Here is a 25514-nt window from a genome sequence, read left to right as displayed (position 1 = left end):
TGTCACGCCGGGTGTCACAGCTGCCACCCCTGCCCAGCCCCTGAGGGACACGGGGCACCCTGGGACCACCTGCCTCCTGGTGCTTCACACAAAGACGGGGGGAAGTTTTTCCGATCCGGCAAACTGGGAACCCAGGTCTGGTTCTGTGAGGGCAGAGTGGATGGAAAAGCCCCCCCCAGCCTTTCCCACCAGCATCGCAGTGCTGGTTGCAGCTGTGCTGCCTGGCTGTGTGGCAGATGGAGCTTGTCACGGCGTCCTCACCTGCCTGTCCCCGCAGCTCCCCTGCCCCGGCCATCGAGGGGCTGGGAGATGGGGAGCAGCACCCCAGTGCCGTGCTCTGTGGCAGCCCCATGCTCCGTCACCTTTGCAAACACGGGGATGTTCCTACTCACTTCCAAGCTCATAGCCTGGGGAACTGGGGGACCCCAGCTCCTGTTCTCAGAGGTACTGTCACCCCCAGATCCCCACCGAGCCACGCTAGCAGCACACAGGCCCCTCCAGACACAGATATTAGTGGGAAATTTGTATTTTTACCCACTTCAAACACTGTTTCTTCCTGCCCTCCCTCCCTCCTCGGCCAGCCTGTGGTGGGAAAGCATTAAGAAATAAAACAATATCAAATGCAATCAAAGGCAGGCTGGTGGGAGTTTGCCTTTTGGGGTTTCCTTCTCTTTTATTGCTTTCCCAAAGAATAAACATTTGGGAGGGCTCTGGGGTGATTTAGTGGAGCAGGAAAGGGCAGGAGTCCGGGAGCTGCCTGGTCCCTTTGGCAAATCTCATAGGATGATGGTCCAGCCTTGGGGATTTTCCTTCCAGTAGAAGTGACTGCCCAGTCAGATAAGGCTGGGAATAGCCTGGCCTAATGGGGAGACTGCTTCGCCCCCCAGCACTGGGGCTGGGGTCAGTGGGAGCTGCTGGGTCAGGGGCTAGGGCAGAGGATGCTGCCGTGGAGAGGAGGAGGGACTGAAGTGGGTGAATTCACAGCAGTGCAGAGGAAGCGATGACCTTTAAGAAGCAATTTTCCTCGCCTGCTGCTATTTACCCACCCTTCCCAGGGCTCCTTCTGCACAGCCGACCCTGTACGTGTGGACCAGGCCGGGAGATGCTGGGCTGCCCTGGTGCTGAGCCACGGCTGTCTCCTGTCCAGGGCTGGTTTGTGGAGCTGAATGCAATGTTTACTGCTGGAACAGCAGCTCTGCAAGAGGCTGAACCTTCCTTCCTGCCGGGTGTCCTTGGGCAGGCGAGCTGGGAGGAGAAGCTGTCCATTTGTCCCCAAGCATCCCTCTTGCCTTGCCTTCCTCCCCCCTACGCCACTCAGACTGCGGGATGAGCTGTGCCCGGGCTCTGTGGATCCACGCCCGGCTGAGTGGAGGCTGCAGCGCGGTGTTTACCTGCACAGCTATCTGCATTCACCTTCGGAGAGGTTACCTGCCTGCTGCTGGCGCTGAGCCAAGCTGCATCCAGCAGCTGGGCTGGTGTGAGGAGCAGAGCTCTGAGCGGCCATGCAGCACAGCTGTCCATCAGCCCCGGGCCTGGGGGGCTCCAGCATCCCTTGACCCCGGGGGAGATGGGTGCTTGGTAGGGAGCGAGGCTGGAATGCCAGTGCTTCCCTGGAGCATCCTTGTAGCATCCACACCTCTGCTGGCACCCTGTCTCTCCATAGGCACCCCAGTATCTGTAGGCACAACGTCTCTGCAGACACCCAACCCCGCAGACACCCCTCTCTGTCCTCACCTTGGCCCCTCTGCCAGCATCTGGTCCCAAAGTGGACCATGGCACAGGTGGGTTTTCACAGATGGGGGGGTGGCTGCTGTCTCACTGACCGCCCCACCCAGCCATCATCACTAGGATTATTTTTTAAATCAGGTTCCTAAAGCTGACAATACGATTTCTAGGACCTGGTCCCCACCTTTTCCACCTCCTTGTTACCCACAGAACCAGTGTGGATGTCACACGGTGCTTCAGCAGATGCAGGCTGGGGATTCTCTGTCACAAGGGACAGAAAGAAGCTCAGTGGAAAGCTCCCGGCCACATCCTGGCAGCAGGCAGCAGGCAGGGCACAGGCAGGGCACGGGCAGGGCACGGACAGGGCACAGGCAGGGCAGCGAGCGGCAGGGCATCCAGCCGTGGCCCCAGGGAACAGTGGCAGCACCACAGGGCACACAAAGGCACGGGTCTCCTGAGCAGCGCCAAGACCTCCAAATACATCTGGAGGACTGCATCATATGTAGATAGATATAAAATGTGTTGTTAGATCCTGAGTATCATCCTAATTTGCTGGTAGCAGAGCCCCAAGTGATGTACAGCTTTTGGCAGACAGATGAGACATGGGTTTTCCGAAGTTTAAAATAAACCAATTTACCTGCCCGTGCACTGCTGGGCTTTTTGTTCGGCCAATTTTTCCTCTACCAAGAAAACAATAAAAATAAGTGAAAGTATTTGTAGTTATTTACTGCAATATCTAAAGAAAGTAAATGAACATCACACTATTGCTTAGAAAAGTATCCCCAAAACAAATCCCTCTGCTATGTAAACATAAACCCACACCAGTGTGGCAGAGCCTGATGATTATTTTATTTCAGGAGCTGTTTGGAACATCAGCTTCACAACTGATCAAACAGAGAAACAACAGCATCCACGGGGCAGTTTTCTAAAGCTTCCCCTGAAAGTGAATATACTTGTCAATTAATAAAAAGGATTTGTAATAAAGAGCAATAGATGTCCCATCTGTGTGGGGATGGGAATCCTCCCAGCAGCTTGGTTTGGGTGGGGTGATCTCGCAGTGTACAATGCACCGAGCAACGGGAATGTGCTTTTTGCAGGTTTGTGCCCCAAAGAGAGGGGAGCTGGTGGTCATTAGTGTGGGCCTGGCAATTGCCCCCCAGGCTGACGGGCACCGACCCAGCAGCGAGCAGAAAGCGGAGGGAGGCTCCTCTCCTGGGCACGGTGCCGGCTGTCCGGGTTCAGGTGTCCAGGAGCACCTCGGTGCCTTCGGCGCTGCGTCCTCCACTGGCACCCGGGGGGGCCTGTAAAACCAGAGGGTGGCTTGGCTGTGCTGGGGGCTGCTGGTCATGTCCCCCACCACCCCCCAGGACCCTGGCAGTGGGGCCAAGTGCTTTTGGGCACCCTGGGGCCAGCTCCTGCGCACGGGGCAAGTGTGGGTTCCCAACCATCCCCCCTTCCTTGGGTTCTGGGGGGGAGGAAGAGGAGGAGGAGGCTGCCTGCCCCCCCCTTCTCTTCGTGGTCCTCTCCCCCATCCTCCCTGTGCCCTTGACTTTGCTCTCTCTTAAGAGTGCTTGGGAGAAGAGAAACCTGGCTGTAAATTAGCAGGGAGGATTTTTCAGTCTGAGATGTGCACTTCCCCCCCCCCGCAGTGCTCTTATTTCATCTCTCGGCTGCCAAACTCCTGGGAATTAATCCCGGCTGGCGCTGACAGCGTTTACATTCAGCCCTGCTCAGATAAACCATATCAGCCGGCGCAGCTGAAGAGGAGCCGGGCGCGGAAGGAAGGGCCGGCTCCTGCTCAGTGTCAGCCCTACCGGGGTGGGATTTTTTCCTGCTTTTTTTTTTTTTTACTCCCCGAGGGTTTTGCTCTGAGCAAGGAACTGCCCAAAACCCTGCACTGGTGAGTGTGGCCACAGGGCGGTTGGTACAGAAAAGCCAGGAACTTCTGACTCTTATGTCGATGCAGATAATGGAGAAGAAGAAGGGACATGTCCTTCAAGCCGGTGGGAGCCTATGGGTTCAATCTTTTGAGGTTTCTCACCCTGTGCCACCCAGCACACAAGGGAGGACTTTCCTCACCATCACCTCCTGCAGGTTGGGCTTTAATAGGCATTTGTGCAGCACAGTTATTGCATAGTCTCTTTTTTAATCTCCTCCTTGCAGATGTATTTCTGTCTGTCTCTCACAGTAACCTCCTGGCTCTCCCCTTGGCTGTCGCAGGGTGCCGGTGGGCTATGGACACACGGGGGAGATGTGCCACCTCTGAGGCAAATCTGCACCGTGCTAGCAGAGCCACAATTCCCCCAGCACGTGGCGCATGGCGGGCCTGGACCCCATGGCCAGCGGTGTGGGGTGGATGGGCTTTCCTGGGGCTGAAGCATGGGAAACGGGCTGGGAGCACAACCCGTGCCATGCCTTGGCTATCAAATTTCCCTCTTCCTCCATTTCCCAGCCCATAAAACATCACCAGAACCATCGAGGTGGTCTCTAAGAGCTGGATCTCTACCAGCTCCCTTGGGCGAGGGGTGCCTCCTGGAAAGCAGCATCCCTAGGCTGTGATACTTGGAAACAAGATGGATTTAGCCCCCACCCCCAGGCACAGGGAAGCAGGAGGGTGTGAGCCCATCACCCAGGCACCTGGGCCAGTTTTCCAGTGCACCACGAGCCTCATCCTCCCACCCCATCTCCTTTCCAAGCAGCACTTGCAGAGGACTGGCGTGGCCATGGGGTCTGAGTCACGGCGTGACCGTCACAGCCACCCAAAGTGATGGGATCTGGGGGTAAATATTAGTACAAAGTGAAGGGCTGTGTACATATTTTCTCCCTGCAAGGTAATGATGAAATTCCCAGCTCCTTTTCAACAAGCCATTGGAAAAAACAGCCTTGTGTCAGCGCTCTCCAGCCACCGCTGGTTCTGGCTAGTCTCAGTCCAGCATGCAAAGGTCTAAGAGCTTCAGGTCCCCACCGCAGCCTCCTGGGCTGGTCAGTCCTTTTGCTCGTGGTTTCCAAGCCAATGTTTCCCATCTGGAGCATAGCAGCGTGCGGGCTTTGCTGACCGTTCGCTTCCGCCTGGAAGCATATACAGGATGTGGCAGAGACTCCGAAGACAGCTTATTAATTGCATTAGCAGCACCAAGCGGTTTTCCCCTCCCAAAAAAGATGCAGCGGGAGAAGACAGATTGAATCAGGCATTTATTTCTCTCCCCACATGGGTTGGTCTTTGGTTCCCTTCTCCATGGCCATGGCCAGTTAGGCTTGATTTGGCTGAGCTGTAGGGGAAAAGATAGGCTCCTCCTGCATGGTCACGCCAGTCCCTGTAGCTTGGGGAACCCAGACCAGCGCCAGCGTCTGCCCATGCAAGAGCTGGAGAACACCATTGTTGCCCTCAGCCCAACAGAAGGCAAGCCAGCATCAGGGTCCCCAAGACTCCAGGCATCCCTCAAGGCAGCAATATTTGCCCTCCTCCCTCTCAGAAACCCCAGCCTCAGACTGGGGTCCTAAACTGGGATTGATCCCCTTAAAATTGCTTGTGGCCAGGCACTGGTGGTTGCTACCACACTGATAGGATGAGGTTTCCCTTCCCTGAAAGCCCATTCTGAGTCGTGCTGATGTACTTGGCATTCACAGAGAGGAGCACAATAAAAAGGATTGCTCAGATTTCTTTTCCAAGCTTTGCATCACACAGAAATGGGAATTATGGGACCATAACACGATTCTGTCGTCCATCCATCCTCTGCCACAACTTTGGAAAGGTTGGCCAGTGTCAACCAGATTTGACAGAAGGTCTCAAATACATCAGAGGCCTGTTTTGCAAAAGAAGAAAGACCCATGGAGCAAAACCACAACGTGACCCAACTGTGCTGGGACTCATCCCACTGCAACGTGATTCAGCCACAGCAAGAGGCACAGGAGGAGCCGCGTGGGACAGAGCCATGGAAAACTTGGCTTCTGCTGCTCAGGGAGCTGTTTGTTATTTTTAAAGGCTGGGAACTATCTCACAGTCCTTGGTGGTCATGGTTGCTGCATCTTGCAGCTATCACCACTTCAAGTTTCACATCCAGCTCTGCCCTACACCTCCTGCAGTGGAGAGGACATTTCGTCTCAGTGTCTGCTGGGGTTCACATGTCATGGAGGCTGTGCGTCAGGCTTAGGGCATCTGTTAGGGAAAGTCCCTGGCTGGTCCTGTGCAACTCATCCTCCCTGCAATCATTTTAGGCCAACCGGGCTGGCGAAGGCATAGGAACAGCTCCTGATTCAGGGAGAGCCTCTGGAGGTTTGCACAATGTACCTGGAAGCCAAGCAAAGACCCTGGAGAAGGAGCAGACCTTCCCCTTCTCACCTGAGCCCACTAGTAAGATACCTCCACCACCTCTACCACCCTTGGTGCAGAAGGGCAGTGAAGGGCACATATCCTCCCTTTGCTGCTGCTTTCCAGCTGCAAAGCTCCCTCACTGGTGCTCCGGAGTGAGTAGGAAGCAGCCCCCAGCATCCCCTGACATCCTCCACCTCGTATCTGCCCCACCAGAAAGAAACCAAGACGAGCTGGAGGGGTTTGATTGATTTATCCACTGAAGATACAAGTTTCAGTTTAATAACACCATTCTGTCTCGTTACAAACATACTAAAAACCTACAAAAAGAAAAACAAGTTACACCCATCATACACGAAACGGCATGTATAAAACCAGCACAGAAGCGCCGAGAAACACGTACATGAACAGTATCTGCAGCAGTAACAGGAAAGACACGGAGTTACATCAGACCACGCCGGCTCATGTCTGTGGGTCACGGTGGGACTGGTTAAGACATACTAACAATTAGAGACAACTTCAGCTACAGAAAATAATTAGCGTTGCAGTCTGTTAAACAGGTCAGACCCAGGTGGGTAGTTTTATCCCTCCCTTTCTGTAAGTTGGTCCAAGGTTAGCTCATGGGTTTCCCTTCCACCCATCTGTCTGGCATCGCTGGTGCTGGCCCCGAGCAGTCCTGACATCAGTGCACCAGGGCGGCTTCCCCACGGCAAGGGGCAGGGACGGCTGAGCTCTGGCACCAGAGTCCAGCCAGCCGAAATCTGGTCCCCACTGAAGTCGCTGGGCACGTCCCCAGAGAGTGGGGAGACGCTGGGATCCCCTTTACTGGGGCAAACTGGAGCGAAGTGGCAGAGATACAAGAGGATTCTCCCGGGAGAGCCTGCGGCTCGGCTGCCTCGGGAATTTGTCTTGCCATAAGACAAGACAAGGGTGGTGGCACAAGGTCCTTAAGGGCTCCTTGTCCAATGGGCCCTGGTGGCGTTGGGGTGTCTCTCTGGCTGGCCGGGTGTGGATGGAGCTATACCTGCCATGGGTGTTGGACATAGGGAGCGGGGGGACAGGGTGGACGGGACCTGTGTCCCATCCCAACCCAACACTTCCCATTCCCTCCAGTGCTGCGCTCCCTCTGATCAAACGCAGCATTGAACTTGGGGTGGGGGAGGGCACAAGGTGGTTAATACGAGCGGGTATCCCCAAAGAAAGCCAGGATGAGGCGCTCGGGGGGGACCCAGGGACATCCCCCTCACACACACACTTGGCATTCATCTACTGCTGGCAGGAAGCACAGACTTTGCCACCCAGGTCCAAGCCCAGTCCTGATGCTAATGCAGAGGCAGAGGCTGAGCCAGGGGCCGCATCCTGCCCCGGTTACAGAGGCGGCAGCTCTGAGCTGAGCTCGGCTGGCCTGCGCGGGGCAGCCACGACAGCACGGGTGTCGGAGAGGAGCAGAGTGAGCAGGAGCAGTCTGGCAGCATCCCTGGGAAAGTGAACGGGTTTGGGGGACATGGGGGTCCCCACAAGGCAGGGGAGAGACCAGCTGGTTCCCAGCATGTGCTGATGCCATGCCCTGAACCCCCAGCTTCTTGCCCATGAACTCTGGGGGGACAACTTCACAAGTTGGTCCCTACCTCCCACTGCCAAGGAGGGCAAAGCCAAGCCCAAAGCGTGGCTGGGCAGTGTCCTGATCTCAGCCCAAGTGCACCAGGAGGGGAAATGTGAAGCCTCAGTGAGCAGGGCCTGAAGGGAAGGGGGGATAAGGGGTTCCCCAGCTGGCTGCAGTGGGTTCAGGGAGGGCAACGGTGCTGGTGGTAAGAGGGAGCAGCTGTGCAGGCGTGTGCATGCGCGTGTGCCGGAGAGCCGCGCTCAGAGCCAGGACCCAGCCTCCCTTTCTGCTCTTCCGCACAGCATTTATCAGCCCTGTCATTCCGGAATGGTATTTTTTCCTTTTTCTGTTCATTTTCATCTCTCCCCAGATGAGAATTTTCCCTGATTTAAGCAATGCCTCCTCTGCTGCGGGTGGCGAAGAGGGGGTGTTTGCTTTATCTCTGTCTCTTCCCCTTGCAAGCTCTGCTCCGGCCGCCCTCCCTGCTTCATTTTACTTCCTACAGAGCTGGTAAAAATAAACATGTTTTTGTTTGCATATATTCGACTGGCCTGCAATTTGGCTGATGGGGGGGCTCCTCAAGGGACAGCAGCTGCACGCATCTGGATTTGCGTTAGAAAAATGTGCCTGGAAAATAAACTCAAGCCAAGCACACACACGCGTGGGTGCACGAGGTCATGGGTCAGTTTTTTCTAGGGATGAAAAAAAAAAAACAAAAAGAGAAAGAAACCAAGGCCAATTCAAAGGTGAGGTGCGGGGGGACCTCACTGCTGCTCCCCCAAAGCCAAGGCACTCGGGTGGGTTGGGCATGAACATGAGAACTTCCCAGCCACCCCAAAAATTGCTTTTCCTGCTGACCATGACTGAGCCCAATTGTGGTTGTGGGAAGGGAGAGGAAGGGTTTGCACTGCAAAAATAAATTTCCCACCTGGAGAATATTAACCTCAAAGGTTAATGTGTGAACTTTGTCTGAAGATGAAGCATCCCTGTACGGAAACATCCCTGGCTCAGCATCCGCAGAGCATGGGGAGTACATGAACTCTTTAAAAGAATGCACTGCTGGCCCCGAGGTTTTGGCAGAAATCAGTGAAGTTGTGCTCATGAGAGTCCCGTGATGCACCTAGAAAAATATCTAAGAGTATTTGCTCCAAGCGATGGCTCGCCAGCCTTGCACTGGAGCAAAGTCAAGGACTGAACAGGTCTTTTCCCATCTACACAGGCCTCATCCTGACTGTGGCCGGCAGCTGCCATTTGAAGGGTGCTTCTGGCAACCATGCAAAGGACAAGCAGCTGCTTTGACATTTGGATGTGAGCCAGAGGCATCAGCTGCTGGCACCTTCATGGGTGTGAGCTGGCGGACTGAATTTCAGGGGTGCTGACTCTGAATGACAGCCCACCCCATCAGCGAAGCAGCATTGTCACCCTGTGCCTGTCCCTTTCTTTATAAACCCCTCGACCTTGCACGCTGCCACGCCAAGGACAGCCATGCCCCAAGTGGTTATTTCCACCCAACCCTCTGTGTCTGCCCAGGACGTGCCATCGCTCCTGGCTCCACCTGTTTTACCATGGGACATAGGGAGGAAAGAACTGCAAGGCCAGAGCGAACGGCTGTAGTGACATTATTGGAGTTGTGGGGATATTTTTGGAGTAACCCTGGTCCTAGGGCTCTGCAGGAAGGCGAGAGAGTGTTGGGGAATGCAGCCAAGAGGTTTCAAGCCCTCCCCAAATTCCCTTTGCCCAGAGTCAGGGCACGGGGTGATGGCACAAACTCCCGGCTGCACCTAAGCAAGCCTAGAGGAAGAGGAGAAGACATTTTCCCCCAAGAACACCTCCCCTGCTGCTCTGAGCTGCAGTCCCTGGGGTCACTGCCCAGCTGGGGGCTGTGCCACCACCTTGGCACGAGCGATGGAAGGGGCAGGGCTGGGCGTTTGCCCCTCTCTATGGGGTCCCACAAATCCCAAGCAGAAACCTGCCGTTACAGCCGGTGGAGGAAAGGGGAAAACCCCACTGAGAGCTTTTCTGGGAGTGGGCACACAGTGCTGGCCACCCCCTTGGCAGTGCCAGGGCTGGGGGGCAGAGGACCCCCTTGGCACAGAAGCAAAACACCAGAAACAGGCAAAATAACCTATTCCCTGGGGATTATTAAAAGCACAGATGAACTGGCTGTGGGTGAGCATAGCAGGAGTTTCTGGCTGGCTGCTCCAGAGGAGGGAGGTCAGCCCCGGGGAGAGTTACTGCTGCCCCCTCCAGCAGTGTGCCCAGGGCAGGGTCGGGGGGGATGTCCCCAGGGTGGCTGTGGGGATCCCAAGCCAACACCCAGGATTGGAGCTGGTCTCTCCTGGAAAGCTGCCAGCTCTCCAGGGCGGTAGGGAAGTGAGGCCAGAGGAAACCTCAGAGGGGAACTCCCCATCCCACTTCAATAGGTAACATTGCCCTTAATGATAGCGCTCTAAAAATAACAGAGACATTTTGGGAACTACTGGGTGACAAGGGTGGCAAAGCCTCCTAGAACACTTGATGCTTCATCCCTAATCCTTTGCCAGTCACTCCCCAGAGCATCCTATAAATCCGAGCACATGTGTGCAGGAGGCAACGGGGCTGCTCCTCCTCCCTTTTTTGTAACCGAAGAGGAAATCGAGGCAGAAGCCAAGCAGACTTGCCCACAGCTTCAGGAGGAGTCGGTGTCGGAGGCAGGATGAGTGCTGCAAGCCATCTCTCGTTTTGAGGGGGTGTGGGGGGCCCTTTGCCAGGCACGGGTGGGAGCACTGCCAGCCCCTGAGGAGGGACACAGTTCCTGCGTGGGTTGATTTCTACCAGGCACTTTATTTGAAGGAACCCAGTTTCACCAGGAGGGCAGGAATATGCTCTATATAACAAGTTATTTATTAATTTTAACAGAGCAGGGACATTTCTTCACACCCAGGAATCCCTCTGCTACGTCCACTTCATTTTTCCACCTCCTGATCACAGCCTGAACCCCTCTTCTCACCGAGCGGGGAAAGCTCTGCCCTGGGCCCACATCCCTGCACCACCCTGCCGCTGGCTGCCAGACAGACAGACGCACGCCAGCTCCCAGGGCAATGGCACGACGTGTGCCACCCCAGCCCATCCTCAGCACATCCCTGCTGCCCACGGGAGCTGAGGGGAGGCGGGTGGGCTCACCAGCACCCCTCATCCAGCACAGGGATTCCACCTACACACTGTGCTCTGAGCCACGAGGGGAGGCAGCCCAAAGGCATCCCCCTCCTTCCCCATTCTCACTCTGAGGGAGCACGTCTCTCCCACCGCGCCAGCCCCCCAGGAGGGTTTCCAACAGCCAGCCAAGGAGAGGGACTGGGGGTGATGGGGGGAGGCGAGGGCTGCTGCCAGCCCACGGTGCAGACGAGGGGCAGGCAAGAGCGGCTCCAGCTGCAGCCGTCAGCCCTGCCACCCTGCCAGGGGAGTAGAGAAAGTGCCAAGCAAAGTGTTTTCAGTGCCAGCCAGGCAGCCGGCGGTCCATATAAGCGTTGCACCCCCAAAAGCAAGGAGCCAGGTTTACCCAGGGGCTTTGCATGGGAAACAAGGGTGGTGTTGGTCGTCAGCGGATGGGGCTGCACGTCACTGCTTCGCAGCAGAGCTTGTGCAAGGGACTTTGAGATGGCACAACCGAGGTGCAGGGCTTGGGAGGTGGTGATGGACAGGCCAGGACAGTAAGATGGAGCCAACAACCAACTCTCTCCCCTCGCGCTCTGCATCCCCTTCCAGCGTCCCCTACAACTGCTTCACCCCGACCCACCCACACCCTTTGTGGTTCTATTTTTTTGGCTTATTTAGTTTGTTTTTAAACCCCATTGAGATCAAATTGTGACTTGGCAGCTAACAGAGCTGGCCCTACCGGGCTCCCCAGACTGAGCGAAGATCTTGAGAAGAGACCAGAGTGAAGTCCTGGGGTGAGCGAAGCCCTCCCTGCCCCTCGCCTGGCCCTGCTGGCCACTCACAGGGTGGCGGTGGGGTACTGCGCCCAGCCCACCTCCTTGTACGCCGCCGTCACGTGGGTGTAGATGAGGGTCCTCATCTTGGTCCAGGCACCGTGCGCCTCTGGGGTGAAATCATTGGCATATTCCTCAGCAATGACCTCCAGCATGACACCAGTGAGTTTCTGGAAGGAGGCAGACAGCCAAGGGTTACTAACTCTCCAGGGAGCAACTTACAGCGAATTTAGCTTTTTCCTACAAAAACAATTTAATCCTATTGCTGCATTCTGGGAATGATGACCCAGACGTTCAGGAGGTCTGTGACATCCCAGGGATGAGACAGGGCAGGTAACGAGCCTGCCCAGGCAGGGGGATGCCAAGACCCGGGCACAGTGCTATGCTGCTTGCAGGTACAAGCATCTCCCTAATTTAGGCACCTCAAATTATTTAGTCCCTTCTATCACACTTGATTTCTAGAAGAAAGGACATATAGCCACAACCATACTGGCGGGGCTGCAGGCAGGACTCAGGCAGGCTGGTTTCCCTGGGTAAGGTACTTGCTGCTCCCACATCAGCCGTTTTTGGGAGTGGTGGTCTGTGTGGGACAGCATTGCAGGGGGACACTGTGGCCACAGGGGGGGTGACCCCCATGACCAGCCAACCTCATCTGGGAGAGGATGGGCAGCACCTGCTTGCCACAGCTTCCTCTCTCCTGCCCACTGCCTAATTTCTAAAGCATCCCAGAGATTTTCTTTGCTCCTATCCTTTACCTTAAAGTAGATGGGCTCCACTTTGTGCTTGAGGGCATGGGCCTTGCCCACCAGGGCCAGAACAGAGGAAACCTTTTCGGAGTCATTGAGGTTCTCCACCACAGTGTTAATGGCACCCATGACCCGTCGAGCGTGCTTACGCAGTTGCAAGCTCCTCTCCATCTCCAACGGGTCCTCCATGTGCTTGAACTGGCTGAAGTACTGCTTGGCCGAGGGAAAGTTGACAAAAAACCTTCAAGAAATAATAGACATGAAATACCATCAGCAGGGCAAGTGCAGGCTGAGAGGTTAAAGCAAAGCATGGAGTGGTGGAGATGCTGGAAACCACCCCCTTGCATCTAACACAGCCATGACTGGTTTTCTCATTGAATTCCCCAGGAGCTGTGGCATTCAGCTGCCTCAGAACCAGCAGGTTAATGCCTTTCTCCCCAGCCTTCCCTGGCTGCTACAAGGGAATGCTGCAGCTGGATAATCATCTACAAAACAAAGGCAAGACTAAGTTCTTAATATCCAGAAACTGCACCCAGGTATGCCAGATGCTGTGTACATACCCACATACATCATAATCTCATGTCCTGTCTCAGAGAGCGGGAGATGAGCATGAAAACCTCTTTTTATCCCAGTCAGCCTCTCCCTGCCCCTCTTCCCCAGTCCCACAGCAGCTTCTGGGCACCGTGGGCTTTATTCCTGCATTGCCACCCAAAATAGTCTCTCCCTGCTCAGGATACCCCCATCTTTCACAGACCAGCCCACCAGCCTCCAGCAAGATCTCAGCCCTGAGCTCACATCACTGCTCATCTGTGCCAGGAGCCGTTTCCCCCAGCACAAGGACACCCCAAACACCCAGCCAGCCCCTCTGAGGTGCTGAGGCTCCTCTTTTCTGTGGGATTAAATCAACCCCAGTGAAATGCAGCAGAAGCAAATGAAGTTGTGGTTGCAGCTGATGTGCTGAGCTCCCCAGGGAGTTGGAGGGCTGGGGGAGGTGGGGGAGGTTGGATTTGAAGGACTTAAGGTGACAGGGTGCAGGGGTGGGACCACCAACGCCAGCATTGCAGCTGGTGGCTCTCGGCAGCCGGGGACGACACTGGAGTTGCATGAATCATTCCTTTCCACCTGATTTACACAGGACAGAACCACTCCAGCGTTTGATCTCCCCTTTCACCCGGCTCCCTCCCTTCAACGAGGTTCTCCCTGCCTTCTCCTGGCCCCTCTTTGCCTGGACCAGTGAAGGACACTCAGGAGGTAGCAGGTGGCTCCCAGGGCTGTCCCCTATCGTCCCTGGCCCCAGACAGACTGCCTCCTCCCCACTCCCAGGCTGCCGTAACCCCCTCCCCAAGCACCATCTCAAACCATGTGAACCCATCCCACCTTTTCCCAACCATCACTACCTCCCTCCATGACCAGGTGGGATCCTCTTCCCTCCTCACCACTCCATGAATATTCACAATATTGAGGACCAGGCTCATTTACCACTTCGTTATCCTCCTTTTCCCCTCTCCCTTCCTTCCCCCGCTCCCTTGGCTTGTGAAAGCTTGGGGGCATTGCCAAGGAAGCGGCATGAAGCAGTGCCTGGAGTGCACCACCGCTTCTGTTGCTTCCCCGAGGCATCTGGGATTCATCAGAAGGCCCAAAATAGGTTTTGGAGGTGTGAAGAGTGTGTGGCAGAAAGGGTGGGGGAGGAAGGAAGGTGGAAGGGGGAGACAAGGTGTTGCTTTTAAAACCCAGAGGGGACCTGTGACAAAACTCCTCTTGTTATTGTGCAGCCTCCTCCCCAGCAAAGCTCCTTCTGACACATCTGGTCCCTGTCGGGAGGAATCATTCCCAGGCCTGGCTGTCTCCAGTTCCTGTTGCCACAGAGATATTCAGTCCATACCCTTCAGCTCAGAGCTGTCAGAGAGGTGGTTGGGGATGGACACCGGTCCCCTGGCCGGGGCACAGAGCTGGCTGGGGCCATGCTGATAGCACTGTTCCCAGGATTCAAGACTTCTGCTCTGAGCATTTCCCAACAGAAAGACAAATGTTCCCCTCTGTTTTAATGGGACCATTTTTTCCATCCAGCCCCAGCATCCTTCTCCCCCTGGCCCTCCAGCCCTGTCCCTCCCCACCTCTGTGCAAGGCGGCCCTTGAGATCAATGCCCTCCAGCTATCGACAGCAGACACCAGTCAGAGCTAAGGGTTTTGCCATCCCTGCCCACAGGTCTTTTCCCCCTCACCATCGGGCTCTGGAAGGCATCCCCCCAGGTGCTGGGAGCAGAGGGTGCTGCTGGAAGTGGGACCTGCTGCCCACAGACCACCCCAATGCAGGGGATGGAGGCTGCCAGCTGGTCAGTGTCTGCCCAAGCCTCTGAATCCCAAACCATCGTTCCCCGAGAGTTCCCTGAAAAGCCCCATTTGATCTTCAGCATGGTGGTGTGAAGACCCAGGAAATGAGCTGAGAAAAAATTCTGGTCTGAGCCAGGCTCTTTCAGCAAAGGGGGTACAGCAAGGGGGGACCAACTCCACATCACCAGGGATTGCAGCATCACCCAAGAGAAGGACTGAAAGGAGCTGCTGGGGCCGATGCCCCTCGGGAGCAGGGCCTTTGTGCCTCTCCCACAGCATCATCTCCACCTCCCTGCTGCCTTTGACCAGCTACACCACGAGCAAAGACTAATTAAACCCCAAAAAGTTCCCAACTTGGGTGAGACCAGGCCAGTGAAGGACTCAGAGATTTGGTTTCCAACCTTTCTCCACTTTGCAGACCCTCCAAGTGATGCCCCCGTGGAGCTGAGCCCAGCACCTTTCCTAAGGGACCTGCAAAAGGGACGGCAGCGATGCTCAGGGGTTGTAAAACCAGCAAACCCCTGGCTCGTGCCTGACCCCGTGTGCTGTCTGCTCTCCTTCATCCATGGAGAACTGAAACTGGGGAGCCCAAACTATCTTTGCTTCAAGTCCAAAAGCAAACCCGTGGCTGGCCAGAGACCTGCAGCCATCACTCCTTGGCCAGTGCTTCTCTGCAGGGCTGGAGAAAGGCAGGCGCCTGCGGCAAGAACTTCTGGCCTGGAGCAAATATTTGAGTTGTCGAACTGAGAAGAAGAGGGAAGGAGGCTCACTCAGTGGTAGTTGTTAATAAACAGAGAAGATTAATTTAACACAAAGGTTAAATATAACCAGGAGAAAGGAGGGGAAAAAAAAAAAAAAAAGGAAGAAATAAAATAAGTCAAACAATAGTGACTTAGAAGAGGTGTCAGTTGGGGTTTTTCCATCTACAGAACATTTTTTGAGAGTTCAAACCTCTCAGGCTCTGGAATTTTGTTGGCTCATTATGTGTGCGTGTGTTTGGGGCTCTTTCTTCATCGGAGTCATTAAAAAGATGATACTTACCATTGCATATCACACAAAATGATGATTGATAGAAACCAGATGCCTGCATACCGATCTCATTAAATTTCTTTTTAAGCGATTCCATTCTGCACCCGCTAATTTGTACTCTGTGAGCTACATCTGGAACCAACGGACAGGATGTCAGGATTGCTTTTCCTCTCTCTTTTGCCCTTTTAACAGCTTTAAGGACACAACCGTTCCCAGTAGCAGAGCCAAAGGAAATAATTAAGGTGCAAAACCACTGCAGTCACTGGGAACCTGTTTCCTGGGTTTTCTCTTCAGGAGGAGATGTCGCTTCTCCTCCCCTCTCCCCAGTCTCCTTCCCTCTCCCCAGACCCTGCAGAGCAAACCCCACACAGAGAATTCTTCAAGTCCAGCCATCCCCTTCCTTTCCCAGCTGGAAGGAGGAAGGAAGCTGCTTGTTTGATCCTCCTGAGCACCTAAACCCTTGATGCCTCACTTACCCTGTTTGCAAACTTCAGGGCAAAAATGCTAGCGAGCCCTTGAAGCTGCTGGGAGGCTTCAGCTGAACCCTCAGCCAGCACTTGTAGACTTTTGCTAGATTTTCCTACCAATGCATTCATGTTTTCTCTCGCCTCGTCCCTCTACGTGGGAGAAGCTCTCTCTAATGCAGCCTGGAGTCTCTCCGTGTCCCTTTTCAAACCTCTCCTTCCAACTCCTTTCTGCTCGGGTGCCTACAAAGCAGCTGATAATGGGTAGGCAGGTGGTGTGTGGTGCTGCTATTTATTATGCCGAAGGCTGTCTCACCGCTTCGCCTGCACGTTCCCCCTGCTCCCCCCAGCCACCTGTAGTCTATTGTCCTATTTTTGGGCTGGGGCAGGGGTGCTGAGTGCTGCCTGTGTTTACAGCTCCCAGCCCAAGGTGAAAAAGGTCTCAGCCATGTCAATGCCACCACCCAGCAAGACAGAAAAAGACAAATCCAATTGGAGTAAGCAGAGGATGGTGCCTGCTTGCCCCCACAGCACAGCTCTGCCCGTGTTCTCTCTCTGAGGGCTCATGGACTGGTGGTGGTGGTGGTGGGCAGCACCTCCAGCTCTGGTGCAGGAGGGCTGGAGGGCAAAGGGCCAATCCCCCAGTCCCCGCACTGATGCTAAATTCAACTTCTTCTACAGCTGAGGGAGAAGAGGTGTAGCTGGCCTTCCTCCAGGTGAAGCCCACGTCCCACTGCAAAGCCTCAGGAGCAGATTCCAGCACAACACGAGCTGTGCTCGGGCCTGTAACACCCCAGGCAGTGCAGAGCCCCAGGGCAGAGGGACCAGGACACCCCAGTGAGGCTGGGAGAGGACCCAGCAACAAAGATGCAGCCAAATACATTTGGACTTGATCTAGCAACTCCCAGGAGAATGTCCTGCTCACTTGTGTGTGCACAACTCACACCTCCAAGTCCTCATTGCTGTTGTCTTCCCCTACCCTGGATGTGGATTCAGCCCAAATCCTCTTGGCTGTGGAGATGAACCTTTAGGCTAGGGGTAAGGACAGCTTTCATCAGATAAACGAATTAACAGTACCAAAGTGGCTTTTCCACATGGCTCTGGTTTCCTACGGCCCTTGCAATCCCCTTTGCTCAGTGCCTTCATCCACAGCATCATTCCCATCCGCCACAAGCATGTCCCTGCCCCTCTCCACTGCCAAGCCACTCTCCCCACCTGCATTCCTGCCCGCTGGATGCAAGCAGCTCCCAGGGACAGGGATGGCTGCATCAGCCCCTTCCACCCACCCACCAGCATCTCCCCCCACCCAGGCACCCTTCCTACAGCTCTGCCAAGCAGGGTCAGCGCAGTCCCGCGGGGTCCATGGGTGTTAGGAAACAATGGTAAAATGTGACTGTTGCCTCCGAGGCAGAGGCACCGTGAGGATGGAGCTTGGTGGAGCCCAACAGTGTGTCCCCAACCCCCAGGGACAGCAGAGGGGTTTGGGGGTGGAAGACAACCCCCGGTCAGGTGGAGAAGAGATAACCCCAATTTACAAGGACGAGGTCCCTGCACCACGACCTGCCATCCATGCAGTAAAAATCTGGAACCCAATTTTTGTTGGTGTCTGCCACCACCTCTCCCCTCCAATGCTCCCGTGCTGATTTTCAGCAGCCCTGGCTTGGCATTACCAGTGGCTCCGCCGGCCGCTCGCTCCCAGCGCTGTGCTCCAGCAGGATTGCCAGCCAGCCAGCACTCCCCGTTCCTCGGCCACGCTCAGCGCCTGCCAGCCCGGCGAGGGCTGTCCTGACATTTCCCTGCCTTTAATGAGCGCTGAAACTCCGCAGACGGGCGCTCACCCAACCGCGTTCGGAGGCACAGTCCTGCTCCGCTGCAGCAGCCTCATTAATGGAGCCGGCTGCTAAAAATCTGGGGGAGGGATTTGCAGGGCTGGTACCAACACATCCAGCATGTCCTCAGCCATAGCCAGGGAAATCATCCAGGGAAACTGTTCAAACCCCCGTGCCTTTGCTTCCCTTGGCCAGGGATGTCCTTGCAGCTCTTGGGGTGTCAAGTGGGATCTTTCTAGGCCCGCTCACAAGCGATTCAAGGGTCTCCCTGGGACAGGGGATGTGGGAAAGGCTCTTCTCGGGTCACCCCGAGAGCTGCTGGCAGCCCCCAGGCCACGGCTGGTGCGGGATGTGCCGCAGGGATCCCCATGCAGCCGCCTTGGCCATGAAGCAGCCGAAAGGGCTGGTTTCAGGTGCTGTGATCAGAGAGAAAACGCAACCATATGAAAAGGGGCTGTTTCTGGAGAGAGATGATTAAACCCACACTCGCCCCCTTCACTGCTCCTGCGTGTCCTTGTCAGCAGAGCAGAGTCCTGCTGCTCTCAGGCTCTCCTTGTCTCCAGGAAAACATCTCTCTAGCTTGACCACAATGACTCGCAAGCATGTGACAAGACGTGGGACAGGGACATCACCGCCCAGAAGCTCAGTCTTTTCACTGGGCCCTTTTCAAAGCAAGATATTGCAGCACAGGGATCTCTCTGAGCTGCTTTGCTCTTAAATTTGCCCTTGAGCAGCCAGGAACAGACCCCTTCCCTACGGACACCTCCACAAAACACATGTTGGCTTTAGGGGTAGCTCCAAAATAATTTCTTTAAATGCCATTTTTTTGGGTGGACTCAATGCATTTTTTTAGATTCAGCTGAAAAAAAAAAGGTTTTTCTGTGTTGCCAGACTCATTATTCAGGCTCTTTGCTATTTTAACCTAAGACTTACAGTAATGTCTGGCATCCAAGGAGTGCTTTTGTATTTCAAAGCTCTTTGCAAACTCTCTGAATCCAGGTGTGTCAGCTCAGACTAAGCAGCTGTCAAAATCCGGGGGCCTGATTCTGCACTGGCAATCTTTTTGCTTCCCCTCCTACACCTCCTGGGGGAAAGAGAACATCAGGAGTGATGGAGAAGGTAACAGTTTTGGAAATTTGGAAAGCTGATGGATCTGGAGTGAAGGAAAGAGTGATGGAGAAACCCCACGGACGCAGCACAGCCTGCAGTGCCTGTGCTGGGTTGCATTGTCTGCCCTTGGCACGGCATTAACATTTGGTGTGGCTTTGCCTGGAAGCTAATAGAAACTCTCCCCGGGTTTTATCCCCTGACGGGATCCATAAAGTTCTGCGGTCCCACATCTGTGACTGCGGTACGTGTGTGTGGGTGTGGGAGCGAACGTGTGTGACGGTCAGGACAGGCTGTGGTTTTAGCTCTGGCATCCCGGGCTTAATCGGTGTCTGCAAAGGAGGGAGGGTCCCGAGCCCCCGCTGCTGCTCACCCCTGCTCGCCTGGGTGCCCTCAGCACCTCGTGCCGCCGAGGGTGGGCAGCGGCAGGGCTGAGACACCCGGGTGCTTGCATCCCCCAGCGCAGTCTCAGAGCATGGGGCATTGGCAATAAACCATCGCGAGGGCGTTAGGGAAAGGGGGATGCTTGGGGAGCGACGGCTGCATGCTCGAAGGGCTCCTGCACTGCCCGGCGAGGGCTAATGCAGGTGCTGGAGCTGCTGAACTTGCCCTGCTCCCCCTGCATGCCTGGCCGGCCAGGCTGTGATCTCTTTAGGGACGAGTGCTTTTCAAAAAGGGCTGATTCCTAAATTACAGATGGGGAAACCGAGGCACAGCGAGGAGTCTGGGGGCACGGGGAGGCTACGGGTGAGCTGCAGCCCAGGGCTCCCAGCCGTGCTGGCCAGCGTGCCTGCTTGGGAGTGACCCAGCTGATACCAGAGCCCCAAACGTGCAGGTCAAGGCTCCAGCTCCAGTTCCAAAGGGTTAAGGCGGCGGCTGCGAGATGGAGCCTGCAGCGGCCCCTGAGCTCTGGAGGAGGAAGATGAGCGTGGCGAGGAGACTGTGCTTCCTCCAGTGCGAGGCTCCCCCACCGAGGAAATTGTCAATTAACGACATAGTTTTAACCACAGAATGCAGATTCCCATGATCTGGTGGCTGCTCAACCAGAAGTCCCCATTATTTGTGCTTGTGTCCCCTGGGAGCCTAGAGGCCCTGCGAGATGAGGGACCCTCTGAGCTGCTGGCAGGACCGCAGGGGTTTGATATGGATTTGAGCACCAGCAGCAGCCACGAGGGCTGAGAATCGGATGCCCAGCTCTGTGCCTCAGTTTCCCCATCTGCAAAGCATGGAAAGGCTGGGATGGAGGAGGAGGTTGCTGGGCAGGGGCTGAAGGAGGGGGACAGAGGGAGCCAGGCTGGGTTCCTTCGGGATACCGGCGCTGCAGCCCTCCCCATCGCTGCCTTTTGTGTGGGCATTGCTGCTTCCTTGCCTCCGCCCTCGGGGCACAGGATCAGGCTCCAGATTAATTTTGACCCTGTACGTCCAGAGGTGCTGCAAACCCTTCCCACAGGGAAAAAAGTCATTCCCTGCCCTCAGCATCTCCAAAGGGATGGAGAGAGGATGGAGCAGGAAAGCATGGAGAGACCCTCCGCCACCAGACAGGCAACTGTCGCAACCCCAACAGAAACGCACCTGTGAACAGATCTGCCTGCTTTTACTGGTCTGCACAGCAGGGTTGCACCAAAGGGGGGCCCACGGCGGTGCATCCCCCTTCCCTCTCCCCGGCCACCCTTATGCACATCACTTTCTGCCTCAGTTTCCCTAGCAAGGCGATGAGCAACACCAGCTCCGTACCGATAAAGCTCGGCGGCTGGCTGGGGGCAGCTCTCAGCCTCTGGCCCCCAAAGTGAGCAGGGCAGGTCAGCTCACACCGCACCGACGGTCGCCCCCAGCCCCTCCCCAGCCCCGACCTCTGGAGCTGCTGAATCATGTCTTGGGAAGCAGCTGCCGCCCGCGCCGCCCGGGCTCCCGGCGGCCTCCACGCATGACCCACTTCTCCCGGCGGCTGATGCCAGCTGGGAAACGCAGCCGGGAGAGCGGCGGCCGCCGGTGCTCCCAACCCCGGCCAAGGCTGCCCTGCTTTCACCAGGCACACTCTTCCCCGGGGAGCCTGGGTTGAGCTCATCGGAGCTCATAGGAGGAGCAGGGCTCAGGGCAGCAGCATGAAGCCCTCTTTGGGGATGGGGTTCAGTGCCGGGGGGGCAGCTCGGGCACCGGAGCAGTGTCACAGGGATGCAGGCGAGTGTGCTGCTCCAACCGGTGCTGCTGGAGGGGATGGCAGCTCTCCTAAATTACACTGCCATCCCCGGAGACACGCACTGAAAGTCCAGACCTCACTTTAAGCATCCCAGGGAAGCTCTGACTGAAGGAGTGTGTGGTGGGTTTAGCTGGGACGTGCCAGGGCACACTCCATGGCCGAGCATGTAAAGGGTCCCAAGGAGCCAGGGTTTCCCCTGGGAGCCAGCTCAGTCCTGCCCTGTTGGCACAGTGGGGGAAAACCCCCCACCACGGTGCCACAGCTCTCCCTGGGTGAAAAAACGAACCAGAAACTTCTACTGGGGAAGTTTGAGTCGGGACCAGAGCTCAACCACATGGTCCTCACTGCCCCTAGTCCCCAGTCCTGCTCTGAGCCCCATGACTGCACACAGGGACACCAAAAGCAGTGAGCTGCCCTGGGTGAATCCCCCATGGCATTGCCATGGGTCCCTCAGCGCCAGCAGTGGGCACCCGGCCACCCTCCCTGTGCTTGCAAGCAGGGGGGCACCCGGCTGCACTTGTGGACGGGGCCATGGCATGGCCATGGTGCCAGGCACGGAGCTGGCCATGCACGGCTGCTGGCCGAGCCCTGTGCTGAAGCTCATCGGATGGGGAAAGGGGGAATTTTGCATTCCCCAGGCCTCTGCATCCCCCAAACCCAGTGCAGGTGGGTTTGGTGTCCCCAGCTGCCGGGGCTGCTGCACCTCCAGATCGCCCTGATCAGCCGCACGGAGCAGGGGGCTGTGGGGGAACAGGCTCAGCCATCAACTGGCTCTGGGAGAAGGAAATGTTTTGAGGAGGAGGCAGAGAGGGGACTCAAATGTCATTTTGGATTCTCTGCAGAGGGGTCTCGATAGGAAAATCCCATTGCAGTGCTGGCAGCGAGCCTGGAGGGAAACCATCTCTGCTCACCGACACGTCCAGGGAGCCTCTGCTCTCTGCAGATCCCGCAGGCTTGGGGTGTTAGCTCTCAGCCTCTTGGAAAACTTTTGGATGATTATTAATAAACAGCGCATCTATCCCAGGGGTTCTCTGAGCACCCACAGTCCCCTGCTGCAGGAACAAAACGGGAAGGGCACAACCCCGTCTCCTGTCTCCTCTCTGGAGTGCCTGGGGCTGAGGCAAGGTGAGAGCCTGGTCAGGGCGTCCTGAGTTGCTGCTCCCCGGGATGGGTGGTGGGAGCTTTGTCTCTCTGGAGAACATCTTTGCCTTCTGCCAACAGGTCAGTGCCAGCATCTTGCCTGCCCCTCTCCTTGCCCTGTCCATCCTCCTCTCCCCTCTTAAACAAGGGAAACAGCCTGCTGCTGCTGCACCCCACTGATAACCCAAACTCCCGGTGTCTGCAGGACCCTGTGGGATTCCTGCTTGGCGCTTTCCTGGGGTACCCGGACAAGGGTTGCACCCCCAGACAATGCAAGAGAACCCCCCTGCCTCTGTTCCCCGTCTCAGGAGCATCTCCCCTGCTTTGGTTTCAGATGCAGACACGGGGCTTGTGAGCTGTCACACAGCCCCACGTCACCAGGAGATGCTCCGCACCCCACTCCCAGGGCAGCTGGGTCCCTGTCCCCTGTCACTGCCCCCCGCTCCTGTCTGTGCCCCCCACACACCCCTGCCGCCGCCAACTTCAGCGCTCTCCTTCCCACCGACGCTGCCGCCGGAGGGACAGATGGTGCCCTCGGAGACACACCTGCTTGGGTTTTATCTTGGCTCCCAACTTGCATTATTTCACCCGCCAGCCTGCTACGTAGCGATGCCATCCGCACGCAGCTAACTGGGGGGAGGTAAAAAAAAAATACCCCCAACCCACCCAAGCCCGGCACCACTCTCTCCCGTCCTCCGCCGCCCCCCAGCTCTGTCCGCAAGCTAAGGTGACCTTTATGAGGGAAGCAGCTTTCCCCAAAGTCCCCGGCAAGGCTCCCCCCACTCCCCCCGCTGCCGCCACCCGGCTCAAAGGTGTGGAAATCAGAGGAGTGCTGTGAAACCCTCCCTGCTCCCAGCCAGCGAATACACCCAGTCAGCTCCCCACTCGCTGTCATTCATTTCAGTTCAGTTATATATATTGTTCTGCCTCTTTCTCAGCTATAAAGAGATTTAGTTGGCTTTGCTGCTTCCTTTTTTTGTTTGTTTTTTAAATACCTGATGAGTATGGAGACCCCAATGTCCTCGCAGTTTGCATATACTCTGCTCCATGTCTCTTGAATAACCTTTTTTTCTGCGTCTGAAATCTCTTCACTTCTTTCCCATCTCTCAATCTCCATTTCTCCCTGGACTTTCTCCATGAAAAACAGCCGGCACGATCCTCCGGGAAGCCAGGAGGAGATAAAGAGAGATGTGTGTGAGCGGGTATATCCTGCGAGAAGAGACAAGGTGTTTGCTCAGCGGCCGTGCGGGTGCTGGCGGCTCTGCCGACGTGTGGATGTATATGTGTGTGTGCGAGCGCGGCTGCCTGTCAGCGTGTTTATATATGTAATTTAAAAAAATATCCTGGAGGTATGATGCATGCGATTAGATTTCAGATCTCCTAGTGCTGTCCATGGCTGTAGTTAGCTTCAGCTCGGCTCGGATGTGTGTGGCTGACTGATGGGGAACTGCCTAAAAGTAAAATATTCAAAGGCATTGCAAGACCAGCCTCTTTACCAATGTGTGAACGTGAGCTCACTTTCTCCCTCTCTCCTCCTCTCTCCCACTCCTCCCTCCTTCCTTTTTTTTTCTCCCCAAAAGGGAGGGATGAGGGAGATGTTCTGGGCAACATCAGGACGGTGCTGGTGGGGGGAGGTAGGGCTGGAAGTTTTTTTTTTCGCCCTTGTAAACAGCTCGGAGGAAATTCAGAATCCAAAGTGTCGAGTTAAAGTTATCACAACCGCTGGCTGCGCTGAGCTCTGCCTTGGCTTCCCCTTGCACTCCCTTATTTTGCAGGCGGTTGTGTTTTGAAGGACAGACCCTCTCTTGCCTCTGATTCTTGGGCTGCATGGAGAGTCGGGGTGAGAGGGGAGTGCGAGGCACCCCCACCTGCCAGCATCTCTCTGCCACCCAGAGATCATGGTCTGTCCCATGGGGACTTTTTTAATGACGAGAATTTGCGCTCCCTTCTCATGGCAGGACTCACTTGTAAAGGGATCCAGAGTTAAGGCACTTGTGAAAGGAATATATTATTGTTGTTCTGCTATTGCATCGCTCCTGGTAGTGTCTTGGCAGGGATGAGGAGCGCGGGAACACCTCCACGCCAGGCTTCCCACTGCCTCCATGTGTGTGTTTTTGGGCTGTTTTTTTACCCAAATGCCATTTCCACCTCCCTGACAATCCAGCATATTAAACCAGCAGCACAGTCCATTTGCACAGAGAGAAGGAAAATACTACAGAGACTTGTAATAACCGACAATCCCCCAGAGGGGGATCAGAGACAAGAGAAGCAGCGTAGTGTGCACAGCTGCCTCCTGCACCCGCTGTGCACCCTCGCAGGGAAGACAGACAGACAGACAGGCTGAGGGTGCAGCTCTGACACCCAGGCAGGCAAGGGCTGGGGGGTGGCTGAGCCCCTTTTGGGGGCTGGAGTTTTGTTATTGCAGATCTGTTGAGGCTTTTTGCTGTATTTCTCCTGCAAACCAGCCTCGGCCACCTCCCTGCTAACAGCAGCCAGACTGGCAGTGTCAGCAAATTTGCTCTTGCAAATCTAATGAGAACTGATGGAAAAGGTGCTGCCCACAGGTCCCCCATTCATCGAGTTTGTGCTGGGACTGACCGGGAGCCCCACATGTCTGTGAACCCCTCGGCTCAGGGACACAAAGCTCAACCCACCTGGGAGCTGCCAAACCCACCAGTGTAAAAACAACGTAGCCAGCCTAACAGCTGGGCATCATTCAGGTCCCTGGTAACACTGCCATCGGCTTCCAAATCATCAGATTTTCACCCCCCAGCTTAAAGTTTGAATTTGCCTTCTGTCCGTTAGCCACTGGGATTAGCACCTGTGAACCTGTGCTCAAGTATTAACTACAACGTCCCCAGGTGGCCACCACAGAGCAGAGAAACCCCCCCTGAACCCAGGTTGGCATGGCCAAGCTTACTGCCCTTCCCTTAAAAATGCAGGGGAAGAGGTGCTGTGCTTAGACCCAGCTTAAAACCAGAGCAGAACTGCAATGCAGCGCTAGTGCTTTCAAAAAGGGAAAAAAATCAAATTCTGACAAATATGAATGCTCGGGTGGTAATCCAG

At 55.7% G+C, this 25514-nt stretch overlaps 1 protein-coding gene across 1 annotated transcript; it reads right to left on the bottom strand.

Moving 5' to 3' along the window:
• Nucleotides 1–6294: 6294 nt before the first annotated feature.
• On the bottom strand, nucleotides 6295–23924 carry CYGB (cytoglobin). Its single transcript, XM_074921971.1, has 3 exons — nucleotides 23444–23924; nucleotides 12361–12592; nucleotides 6295–11775 (listed from the first exon to the last, which is right to left on the bottom strand). The coding sequence occupies exons 1-3, from the start codon at nucleotides 23584–23586 to the stop codon at nucleotides 11611–11613; spliced, it is 540 nt and encodes a 179-aa protein (XP_074778072.1). The 5' UTR covers nucleotides 23587–23924; the 3' UTR covers nucleotides 6295–11610.
• Between the last annotated feature and the right edge of the window lie 1590 nt (nucleotides 23925–25514).

This window comes from Athene noctua, chromosome 18, assembly GCF_965140245.1.
Source record: "Athene noctua chromosome 18, bAthNoc1.hap1.1, whole genome shotgun sequence".
Classification (NCBI taxonomy): Eukaryota; Metazoa; Chordata; class Aves; order Strigiformes; family Strigidae; genus Athene; species Athene noctua.
Note: the sequence above shows the minus strand (reverse complement) of the source record. Positions and strands in the feature narration are given on the sequence as shown.